Genomic DNA, 12,937 nt, shown 5'->3' with positions numbered 1-12,937 from the left:
GCACACAGGCCAGCCCTCACTCTAGTCGGTTTAGGCTGTAACTTCATCTCTCGTCTGCTGTCTCTACCGAACTAGGACCTGCCATAGAAAGAGACCTCTCATCACAACTGGGGAACCTTACCTTCCCACAGCTCCCTCGTTTCCACCACCAACTCATCTTTTTCTCCTAGGTCTCGTCCACTCTTACAACCTTTTAGAATTCCAAACTACTTGAACTCCTCCCAATGGCACACCTCTATTATTGATCTTCTGGAAACAGAAGTTGAAGGAACAAAAGCACCAGACAGTCCAGGGTGTCTCCTGTGTAGTTTCCTACACACAAAACAACACAGGAAGGATCCACTCTTAGGAAAGATTTCCTTCCCTCCACTAAAATCCAGGTTTCTACGTTCTTTGGGGGAGGAGGAGAACCTCAGGTGGCCCCTTACCATTGGCTAAGTCTGTTTTGCCATCCGCGCTGCTCCCTTTGCTGGACATCTTGAATGATGCTTACTGTGGCCAGCCTGCATTTAGGGGAGGAAGAAAATGAAACAATTAGGAAATAATCTGGGAGAGAAGATAAAAGTGACGGGACATTTAACCATGCACAGCCTTTGTCATTTTCATAAAAATGATTTTTTGAGGGGTGCTTGTCTTAGTCAGTGGAGCATGTGACTCTTGCTCTCAGGGTTGTAAGTTCAAGCCTCATGATGGGTGTAGAGACTACTTAAAAAAAAAAAAAAAAAGTTTTGAGCGTGTGCTCAACAGAGCTTGTCAGCTGCTGAAATCATACCGGATCCCCCTCCCCCATGTCTAAATTTCATGAAGGAACATATCTTTGGGAAGTCAACTGCCATCTCTTTACCTGACTAGCTGGCAGTGATTTCTGAGACGGGAAAGAAGGAACTGAGATCAAACCTGCACCAGCAGCATATACCCAGTGACAGGTACTACAAGCAGAGAGCCCTAACACAAAAAGCCAGCTTCAGCCTTGCCCTCTAGACGAGAATCTTCTGTTGTAAATTTAGTCATATGTGTCATCCATAAATTCTATGAAAGACACATCTTCGTAACACGAAGAGGTGGGTTAGACTCTGAATATCACCTTACACACAAATCAACAGAGACAGAAAAGACCATGCTACGGGGGTGACAGCTTGGGCTGTATGTTCACACAGATGCCAAGTTTCGAACTTACAGGCACCGATACTAAGGATTATAAGAAGCAGAGCCAAATTAGAATTCAGGAGCACTCTCCTCCCAAGAAAGAACCTATAAGGTGTCTTTTTTCCTCTTGCAACTAAGCCTCCAAGTCCACAGCTGGGAAGAAAAGGGCCACATTTCCATTAAACCATCTCAGTCCATTTCAAAAGTGGCAAATGTTATTTCACCTAATTCCACCAACTTTCACCAGATTTGTCTGTTTGGCAAAGCCCTATCTGGGAATCAGGATACCTAGCTTTTTTCCTTTCATACCACTGTAACACATTCATTATTTTTACAGGGCCTCACTCCCACCTCGAGCAAATTCCAAAGAGCAAAGAATAATATTATTCAGACCAGAATTTTGTTAAGCCCTTTCAGTGCCTGGACAAAAGGCACTGGTCAAAGACAAAGTATGATTATGACTCCAGTCCTCGTACCCAGGCACACTGGCTTCTAATCTTTCAACAGCCCTTTCATTCCCCTAACAATTATCCCAGAAGCAGCCCCATCCTTATCCTGACCCCCTACTCTCCTCTACAGAAATCCAAGTTGCTTCAAAAACCGTCCCTGGCCAAGAGACAGCTGCCCAAAGCTTGCTCCATAGGCCGAAGCGGGGCAGGGGTGGTGGTGGGGTAGAAAAAATGCACGGGCAGGACCGAGGCTGAGTCCGAGGAAGGACCTGGAAGGGTGCTGGGAGACAACGCCAACAAAGCACAGATTTGTGAAGCCACATCAAAAACACCAGTGAAGAGCAGTTTGCAGAGCAGCCTGTTTTCCTCCTCCTACTCTGAGGAGGTGTTTTTGCATGGCATTCTTCACACGGCACTGGCTTTTTCCTGTTGGTAGTCCCTGTTTATACTCTTGAGCATCTCGGCATATCTTCTTCCCCACCTAGGGTTTAAGTTAATTACATTAACCGCAAAAGTCCTGCAAGGTGGGGAAAACAAGTGCACTGCTTTGTAAGATTAAAAGCTCAGGTCATAAGCACACGCTCTGGTCAACAGAGAAGAGATCTGATGTTTTCTCACCTCCAGAAGCAAAACTCTCAACCATACCATACTGTCCACCCCACCATGATCACCTTCCAAAGAAGAAAGTGGCTCCACAGACCCTTTCTCAAAACTGAATTGCATCAATTCCTACAGAAGCTCAGACCGCCTGAGCTACAGACACAGAAGGCACTAGAAAACCCATTTGCTCTCCCACCCCCGTGACTGGGAGGAGCCAGAGCTCTTAGCCCTCAGAGGCGGGAAATGCAAATGGTTCAACCTATCCTGAGAGGTTGCAGGGCTTGTCTTTGGGGAAAATGGTTTAAGGCTCTTACAAAAAGAGCTCTTTTTGAGAAAGAAAGTTGACAGAATGTATTGCTAAATTCAGAAACAGGGACAACCATGTGAATGCTCATGCCAACTCTGTTTAATCACTGAGTTGGTAGGCAGACAGCTTCTAAAGGTCACATTTTAGGGGCCACAGAGTTTAGCAAAATTTGTTCTAGATTGAAAATTAGTCCAGGGTTGTAGTATCAGCTAAGCCATTAGCATCCTTTCTGACCATGGATGAGCAACTTAACCTTCTCTAGACTTCATTTTCTTTTTTTTGTAAAATAGTATTAGTGATTCCAGAGATGGTAGTGGTAGGTAGAATTATATGGTAAAAGTTCTGCAGCAGGATGATCTGGAACAGTGGTCTCAAGACTGATCATGCACTCCTACCAGTGACAGGTTTTACCATGAATCCTCGACACGTGCGCAGTACATCACACATCTAATCAAGTCACATGAAACACTATGTTTAATTTTTCTAGAAAAAAACAAATTCCAACGTTCTTTTTCTATACATCACTGGACCATCTTCAATACCCCTTGGGGTGCACACTTTCTCCCTCTGGAGGACCGCTTTTTTAAAAATCCAAGAAATGATGACAATAATATACAATCACTTTGGAAATGACCTGTTAGTCTTATCGTATACATTTCTATCAGAATGAAGAAATTAAAAACCATCTCAACTCTGGGGCCGGAATTAAAGTATCCAAATTAAAACAGGCAAGATGCCATGACGGCCCTTGGTCCCAAGTACAGAAGCCACTCCAGTATCTTTCATCACCAAAGAATATAACCTTATTTTACAATCAGAAGTTAGGGACCACACTTGACCCGAACATAAATTACCTTCTCCATTCTTTAATGCACTACATTCCCAACAAATCCACTGCTTTTACCTTGATCGATTTCCATGTAAAATCCAGTCCAGAGCAAACCAATCTGAGCCTGGAAGAGCTGATGAGCTCACTGTCCCAGGTAGCTGGGGGAGTTTAATTAGATTAGCTCTACTGCCTACACTCTAAAAATAACCATAACCCCTGCCAAACTGAAGGTTAAAGAGTAAACTATTGGGGGATGGGGAAAAAAGAACCAGGTGTCATTTTAATTTCTACCCAAGAAATTCCAGTGACCTAGATTTCTCTTGTGTTAATAAAAAGGCTTTAAATTTTTAACCAAATATATGACAAATTATTAACTGAAAACCAAGCAAAGGGGCAGTTAATACAGTGTATTAAAGTACTTTGTGGAAGAGGTACCAAACATCTCTTGTTCAATACACCACATACACCAGAACAGGACATCAAATGCAAAGAAAAAAAAAAAAAAAAAAAAAGACAAGAAAAAGGCAAGAAAAAAAAAGAACACAAAAAAACTTGATTCATAAGCTATATAATATACAAAAACTAACTCAAAATGGATCATAGACCTAAATGAAAAAGCTCAAACAATATAACTTCCAGAAGAAAACAAAGAAGATAACGCTTGTGACACAGGTTAGACAAATATTTCTTGAGACAAGGACTCAAAAACAAAAAACAAAAAAAACCCATAAACTGTGAAAGAAAAAATTAAGTAACTGGACATATCAAAATAAAAATTTATTCTTCAAGAGACACTACTAAGAAAATGAAAAGACAAGCTATGGACTAGAAGAAATATCTGCAGGAGGCAGATTTCATGGAGGGCAGCAGCCAAAATCTACCTCTCACAGCTAAAGAACAATCGCCTAAAAAGATGCTCAATGTTATCAGTCATTAGGGAAATACAAATTAAAACTACAATAAACCTCTATACACCTATTAGAACGGCTAAAATTTATTAAAATAATAATAACGAAAGCTTCCTTTATCAAGTGCTAACAAGGAAGGGAGCAACTAAAGTCCCACACGCTGCCGGTAGAAATGCAAAATGGCAGTCACTTTGGAAAACAGTTTGGCAGTTTTTTATAAAATCAAACACAAATTGACTATACAACCCAGGAATCCCACTAAGGTACGCACTCAAGAAAAATGCAAATATATGTTCACCCAGAAACCTACAGGTGAATGTTTTCTTTAGTGGCTTTATTTAGATTCACCAAAAACTGGGAACAATCAAATGTTCTTCAGCCAGGTTATCGTTAATACATAAGTTGTGGTCCATCCACACGACGGACTACTACTGAGCAATAAAAAGGAATGACTTACTGACACACACAGCAATGTGGATGGATGGCAAATATGTCAAGCTAAGTCAAAGAAGCAAGACTCCGACAGCTACATCATATGATTCCATTCATGGGACATGCTTTAAAAAAAAAAAAAAAAAAAACTATAGGGACAGCCAGCCACGCAGAACAGTGGTGGCTGGGGGTGGGAGAAGAGAACTGACCACAAACAGGCATGAGAAGCCTTCTGGAAGTGATGGAAACGTTCTATGCCTCGACCGTGGTGGTGTCCTGTGACTATGTGTTTACCAGAATCCACAGAATGAGTCACCGAGAAAAGGTGCAAATTTTACATGTACGTAAATGATACCTCAAGAAATGTGGCCGATAAAACGGGAATAAGAGAAGGGATGTGGGAGGAAGAAGTCAGGCAAAGCGTTAAATGACGGACAAAGCCCAAGAACTAAAATTAAAAATATTAAATTCTTGGGGCCGGGGTGCCTGGGTGGCCCAGCTGGTGGAGCATCCAACTCTCAGTCTGCGCTCAGCTCTTGATTTCAGGATCGCAGTTCAAGCCCTGTGCTGGGCTCCATGCAAGGCGTGGAGCCTACTTAAAAAATAATAATAATCAGAATGTAATTAAAAATACTAAGTCCTCAACGCTGTGACTATTAACAGAAGTTAGCTAAAGCAGTCATATGCCACAGTAAATGAGGGCAAAACATCACTTCTTGTTTAAAAAAGAAAGTACAGGAGGAGTTTGGCTTCGACTGAAGCCACTGTGATTTACCAGTAACACCATGAAAGGCCAAGGTGGACCTTAAACTTATAAAAAGACTCCAACCCCACTGTCTTGGTGACAACTAAAATGACCAGGAGCTTAAAGTAGTTCAGAATAGTTCTGTGGTTGTATTGTTGATTTGTATACTAAACGCTTTTTGATTTTATTTTTAAAATTTCTCTCACATTACATTTCATTTTAACTCCTTTGAAGTCTAGGGTCTAGGAAAACGGGTGCGATAATTCTTCCTCACCTCAGGCCCAACGAGAGCATCAACAACTACACACGTCACCATCCCCGGTCCCTCTTACTAAGACCCGAGCTCACCCCACCCCGTGAGTCCCCATGACTTACATAAGCCCAGCAGGCTGGTCTGGCGCGCCACCCTCCGCAACTCAAGTGCCCAGCTCTCCTACATCAAGACTCATATTTAAAGTAGACAAAGTTTTAGAATCTCCTCTGAAACTGAGAAATGGTAGGAGAAAATACTTCCATTATTAGTAGAACAGATATCTGAGAGTCACGCGGTGTCTGGCTCCTCTTAGAAGGACAGACATCCCAACACACCCGTAACAGGACAGCTGTTCAGAGCCCATCTCCATCCACAGGACAAATTTGCCTTCCTGCCCTGGGCTCTGTGGTCCATCTGGAACTGACCGGTCCTACTTTCCCCATCCCCAATTGTGGTTTTCAAGCTGAAATGGCTCATTTTAAATTCATTCTCCTCACCTTTTCTGTACTTCACAATAAACACGTCTTCAGCCAACTTTCCTGACTCCCGCCGCTAGCCACACTCCAACAGTTTGGTGTTTATTAATCAGAGAACCCCAGGCGCTGAAAATCAAAGGATAACCCCAAGGAAACTGGAACTCATACTATATACGACATGTCTGGGGCGGGGGGGGGGGAGGCCTTTAGTTCTGGGCCACTCTCTACTAAGTACTAAGAGGAGGGGAACACACTACACTACCTCCTCTGGTACTGGACAGAGCAGCAAGAAACTATAAGTGTTTCTGGATCAGGAAAATTACTTTCTATTCATGTCGTGCAGAAGATCTGACAGCACAGGGCAACCTAACTGTGCAGCACTCCAGCGACCCTTGTTTACCCGAATTCCAGGCCTCTGGCACCACCCAGTGGCCCATCCACACACAGGCAAGCTAGTAATGCAACAACCTACAAGGCAACACAGGAGCTACAAGTACAGACAAGGCAGTCCTAACCCCTTCTGTAGCCAGTCATCAATTAGCAAAAATGAGTATACAGCTATGATATAAGGGGCGCAAGCATCAGTATCATTTAAGAAAAAAAAGATAAACTCGGCTTTGAAGGGAGGATAGGCTTTCCGTGGGTAAAGCCGAGAAAGACCAGGAGGACAAGGATGAGAAAATCACTTTGTCAAGGATAGTAAGATGAGACTGAAGCGGACAGAAAAGGAAGGAGAAACAAGTTTAAAAGCTTCCACAGTCACGGAGGTAAAAAGCGCGGAGCGCCTGTCTGAGGCTGCTGGCAGAGGAAAGGAGAACGGAATGGGTGTGAGGACACTGCCCAGGCAGAGCTGACAGTACCTGGTTCACCCGTAGTTACGAAGCCCCAAAACTCAAAAAGACAAGTTTGAGTCTGGGTGCCCAGGGGAAATCAATGTCAAAAATGAGAAGCTGGCATGTGTGGGAGAAGAGATGAATTTGACTTTGATTATGTTTAAAATCCAAGTTGACATGTCAGTAAGGTAGTGGAAAACAAAGGTAGGTCTGCAATTTGAGAAATTAGGGTCAGGGATACGGACTTGGGAACTACTGTACAGAGAAGCTTCAAAATCAACCCCTTTATAAGTTATACCTCACTGAAGAAACAAAAATGTAAGAAACTAAGAAAGGTGAGAGAGTCCAAGGAAAGAATCTTGGGGAACACCCACCCTTAGCAAAAGAAATAAGAGGGAGACCAAAAAATGCGCAGGAGAGCAGAAGGAATAATGAGTGTCAAAGGTCTTGGAAGTCAAGAGATAAAAAGGTTTCAAGAAGGTGGGGACCGTCCACGTTTCAAATGCTTCAGAGATACAGAAAGAGGCAGACTGAGGAAGGGCTCTGAGAGTCAGAACAGTGTTCTGTGGAGTTACCTCTGATGTGAAGGCACAATGCCATTTTCTCCCTCTTCAAGGATCAAAAAAGGATCCAGTTATCTCCTTCAGTGTAGTTAACATCCATTAAAGTTATTTCCTTAAAAAAACTCATTGGCCTACCAATTAATCACAACCTGAGACCCATGTTTATACAATTCAGAAATGGCTTTATTCATACTGTCACGTGGACAGACCTTTTATACTTTACATATGCTTTTATAAGAAGTACTGAACTCTTCCTTTCAGCTCATTTCTTTCATCAGTTGGCACTGAAGAGCCCACGTTTCTAAAGACAGCACATGCTATAATAAAAAAGGATTCTTGGTGCCAGTCAGACCTGGGTTTGAATTCTGATTCTACCACTTCGGTCTGCTTCGCCTTCCATAAAATGGGACAATACCATTACCCTGCAGGAGCTGGTTTAGAAAATTAGAGACAACATTTTTGCAAAGAGCCTGTCTGGACATGGTAGGGATGTATATTATTTTTGTAGTTTCTCATTTTTGCTTCCAGACTGCACTTCCTAGAGAAGCCTGGGCTTCACCACTCGGCAACAATCCTTCAAACACCGTACGCAATCGAGGCCATAGTTGCAAGTCTATAAAATCTGCTTCCCTGCTCTGACTGACCTTTTAAAGAATCAAAGAGCTCTGTCAGTGTCTCTTGAGCACATTCACGCTCTAAGAACTACGGTAAAGCAATATACCCAGGTGCCCAAAATATAAGCCTCCCACTCTTTCAGTTCTTCTCCCTCTGGAAGGTTCACTGGATAGCCACGATGAGAACTCCAAAGCAATCCTCACAGATGATGAAGAAAACAAGGAATTCCTGCATTAACCATACTATGAACAAGGAACTTCATTCCTCCTTGGGATGAATGCCTTCTCTCCCAGTTGGTAATACCAAATGCCCTGTGTTTACAGTTTATTGGCTTTAATTCTAGTAATGGTATTTCAGAGTATGTTGGGAATGCACTCTAACTCTTAAGTGCTGTCTGCAGCAATACAGCTAAGGAACTTTTTATGACCATATTTAAGCCCATTTACCTCAATTTAGATGATTCTAAAGAAAAGTCATTTCTAAGGAAACTCCACCGTGTTTCCACAATGAAATGATTTACATCAGAATCCAGCCCTCATTACCAGTTTTTACTCACATTTCAAACTGTGCTTTCATCACTGGAAAGGACACGGAAGTGTGACGCTCCAAAGACACAGCTGACAATAAGACAATAAAACAGAACGGCTAGAGACACCAAGAAGTGCCCTCCCACCTGCACTAGGTGAGAGGAGAGAGTCTAACACTGGGTCCTAAATAATGTTAGAAACATGTCTGATAATGTGGCAAGGCTTACAGTACACCAGAGGAATACAGCCTCCTGGCTACCGCCAGAGGTAAAGCCTACAGATAGCCAGGTGGCTAAGAAAAACCAAGAACAACAACAACAAAAGGACATGAGAGGGAAGCATGGCTGCTTCGCATTAGAACTTCGAAAGACATCATTAAACAGCATCATCAGAGGACAAGAGCAAATACCCAACCTCTCAGATGCGATACTAAAACTGTTTGCAATAAGCCAATCCATTAGCCATACTACATTTCAGGAATAAGATGTCATCTTTGTCATATGAATCACTCCCCATGCCCTATCTGCAAACTCAGAGCAGGCTCAGTGCATTAATTTATCTTTAGCATACACATTCCAGAGGTTAAGGCAAGTACTTGAGAAAGTGGGCTTCTGGCCCAGAAACTATGTCCTACGGAGACAGAGATAAAAGCCTGCTATAAAGGAGTGTGACCGAATCACAAAATTCATTACACACTAACTTTCAAAGACCTTTCAAGGACTTTCTTCTCCAAGAAAATAACTGAATCAAGTAAACAAGAATTTCTGACCAATCTTAACAGTGACAAAGTATTCACAAAAACATTAAGACGAAAAGTGTTCAATATTACTGCAAAGCTAAGCTAAAATCACTGGCATCTGGCTCTGACATTAACATACACATGTCACCACCTCCACGTCTGTTGCTGATTCAATTCTTTCAGTTAGTTCCCTGGGTTCCAGATTCGGTGACAGTAAGTAGATTATCTTGGCTTACTGATCATTTGCTTTTTTAAAAAAGAAAAAGCTAATTCAATCTTAAAAACTAACTTAAACACCAACATTATGCAATAAAAAGCTCTGTTTTGATAACTCTGTCTTTTATAATCTGGACCATTCCTAGACATGTTTAGAATAACTTTTCTACAGGAGAAACAATCCAGAAACAAATCTACCTCCTGAAAACAAAGCTTAATTAGTCACTTCATGATTTTAAAAGCCTGTAACTCACCTGCTAGAACACAGGACCGAGAGCATGAAAGTCTGAAGGTCTAAGTCTCCCACAACAGGGTGCACGTCTGCAGAATGTCTTCTCCTAGAGTTCTTTTGCTCTTGAAATGTCAGTATTGTTTTAAACTGGCAACAAAAAGGCCGCTTTCTTTTAGCTCTCTCTCAAGACAAGCTTCAGTCTTAGGTTGATCCTAGTCAATATTAAGGATCACAGCACTGGTACTGTTTCCTATACATTCCACAGACCGCTGTATAAAAATGCCCTGTCAGGCTGGTGGTGGGAATTAAGGTCACAAGCAAACCTAGCCTCCCACTTCAGCCATACTAGGAAATACTTCCCAATAAGATGAGACGATTCTTATGCAATGCTCTGAAATATAAAATATCTTCATGAAAGTATGAATTCTGTAGTTGTGGTCCAGAGACTAAGAATACTTGTTCACTGTACACAAAGATGTCAGCTGGAGCTCAGAATGTGATACCCCTGCGGGAGGAGGGATTCTTACCCAGCACACAGTGTAATAAGGAACAAAGTTATGCCTCTTTCAACGTATGTCCTTTTCTCCTCCCAACCCCACGCCACACCCAACACAGATCTCCAGATCTCATAAAAACACAAATAATAAAAATGCAGTCTCAGCCCACCTCAAAACCCTCCACCCAAAAGTCTACTTTTCAAGAGGGAGAATGTAGACCCTGGATGGTGGTAATGAAAGCTGATCACTGGCCTGAATGAATAGGTGATTTCATTGCAATATTATCAACACTTTTAATTTTTATGTGCCCTTACCTCCCCCAAAAAGATGTAGAAGAAAACCCAACAAGAGAAGGTTAAAAACCTGCATCTTTGCCATCATATTGTTAAGATGGTCCAGCTGGGGAGATGAAATAAAATGCTCTGCACTCCCTGCTCCCGAGCCCAGACTCACTTCGAAGAACAAGGAGACCTTTTCATGGCCTAGTTCTCGGATAATCTATTGATGAGGATCACTGCCAAGCCCAATAGCCTGTAAAAAAATGTATTCTCTTCAAGGCAAAAAGGAAAAAGCATAACGGGTAGCTGGAGCAGAGGCGGTGAACAACACCAAAGCAGCAAGGGAAGGAATTACAATCCTTGTGTCAACGCTGATCAGGTGTGCTAAGAGAGACCAGGAGGAAGGAAGCAATGAACTAAGGAGATATCCTGATGTTTAGTCTAAGAATGCATATAGAGATATACACAGACTGACCTCTAATATCTCCCCTGTCCTCTGACCTTGAACCCCCACCACACGGACCTCAATCATGTTCAGAAGATAACTCTAGGCGTGTACCCACAAGGCGTACATGTAAGCTGAACAGTTAAAAGTAATTTAAAGAAAAAAGGAAAAAAGGAAAACATGTTCAAAAGCAAAATGCAAAGAAGTGCAGACCAATGCATACCTTACTCGAAGCCACAGCAATGACGTGTTAAGAAAAAATATATATATTTTTTAGTTTCTATCATATGTTAGGCATTTAACAGCTTTATGTGGGTTCCCTCATACAATACTAATAATGACCCCAGGCATTATCCCACTTTTAGAGATGTGGAAATTAAGAGTCAGAGAAGTTTAAGTAGCTTGCCCAAGGTCACATGGCCAATAAACCTTAGTATTTAAACTCAGGGCTGTCCAGCTCTCAAGGCTGTATTATCTCTTTATATCTTACTGATACACATACATGCCACCAAAAATAATCTTAGTCCAGTTCATTTTCTAATCAGGACACCATGTGGAACAAAACTTACCACTGTCACACTCAACCTTTACCTACTACATATCATAAAGGTACTAAGAATCAGCCAGGCCTACCTTCCAGAGCCACTCAGCTCGTCTGTCACATCCCACAGACATCAACCACAGCACATTCTCTGCTAAGAAACCTCAGAGTCTTACAAGTATTTATAAGTATGTTCGGACTCCCCCTCTGGCTCTGGCCCGTGCTGCTAAATGCACAGAATGACTCCTCTGCTCACCAAAAACTCTTCAGACCAGCTATAAAATGCAGCCAATATTTTTTTTAACCCCGAATTTACTACTATGTCCTGAAAAGTTGGAATTCCAAGGTGGACTGAACTCAGACACAAACTGATGGCAGCATCACTTCCCAGCCTTTAGTGACAAGCAGCTGGATTCTCCTCTAAACAGAAACAACAGTCCAAAGCCTGGAGAAGGGAAGAGACTTGATTTGACAAGAGGCTGAAGAGAACTCAGGCAAACAAATTCCCAGCGTTTAACAATGTAAGAAACATGATCCCCACAAAGGCAACACACAAGGCAAATGAATAAAGGAAGAGGGAGACACATTCACTTCTGGGCTTAACTGGAGTTATCTGAAGATATACAGCAATAGTTTAGGACAGAAAGTCAAGACGCTCACAGCCAATAAAACACATCGAAGTAATTTAACCGGAGCTGGAACACAGCCAAGAACAATACCCCAACTCTGGGATACTGTGGTAGGAATTTTATGACTTTAGTGGTCAGCACTTGAGCATCAAGATAGGGTCTGTCTTGGACTCAGGAATTTAAATGCCTTCAACTCCTACTCACCTTTCCTTCTTTATCACTGAAGTAGGGCCAGGCTGAGCTCCTGAGAAAATAGGTCTGTTGATTCACTGAAGGGCTGAGAAAAGTTAAAGTTTAAATGGCAAAGGCATCTCTACCAAACATAATTTAAAAAATTATGAATACATTTCAGAATCTTTTTAGACCTTCTCAGAACGGTTTAAAACCAGAGTAACTCTAACTACTGAACAAATAACCCACACAGTTACAGAAACAAAATGGACCAGGCAAGTAATCTCCCGGCTCCGCTAAAACGTAAAAGTCATTTAAAAGGAAAACCTGAATCTTTCCAACGCTAACCCATAACCAAACCTCTCAACAAGAAGCCACAGAGCAGGGGGGAAATCCCGGAGAGAATGTGATAGCGCTAGTGCCGGTTTGTTTACAGAGACTCCAGCAACAATCATATGAGTCAGAAATTCAAGCCACCAGATGCTTTCCAACTAACAGGGAGCAAA

General features: G+C 42.1%; 1 protein-coding gene across 13 annotated transcripts in view; it reads right to left on the bottom strand.

The window, feature by feature from the left end:
- DCAF8 (DDB1 and CUL4 associated factor 8) overlaps positions 1 to 12,937 on the bottom strand; it is a 40,234-nt gene that overhangs the window by 26,487 nt on the left and 810 nt on the right. For 6 of the 13 annotated variants that reach the window (XM_026487311.4, XM_048225315.2, XM_026487310.4 and 3 more), the window contains exons 2-3: positions 12,465 to 12,537; positions 429 to 503 (exon numbers count right to left, since the gene is read on the bottom strand). In XM_026487311.4, the coding sequence (XP_026343096.1) occupies positions 429 to 477 (49 nt within the window). In that variant the 5' untranslated portion in view covers positions 478 to 503; positions 12,465 to 12,537. Of the gene's footprint in view, positions 1 to 428; positions 504 to 3,406; positions 3,504 to 6,166; positions 6,267 to 9,892; positions 10,018 to 12,464; positions 12,538 to 12,791; positions 12,879 to 12,937 lie in introns of those variants that run through there. The other 7 variants (XM_026487315.4, XM_026487313.4, XM_048225313.2 and 4 more) reach the window with 5 other exon arrangements.

This window comes from Ursus arctos, unplaced genomic scaffold (assembly GCF_023065955.2).
Source record: "Ursus arctos isolate Adak ecotype North America unplaced genomic scaffold, UrsArc2.0 scaffold_2, whole genome shotgun sequence".
Classification (NCBI taxonomy): Eukaryota; Metazoa; Chordata; class Mammalia; order Carnivora; family Ursidae; genus Ursus; species Ursus arctos.
The sequence above is the reverse complement of the archived record's forward strand: the minus strand, read 5'-3'. Positions and strand labels throughout refer to the sequence as shown.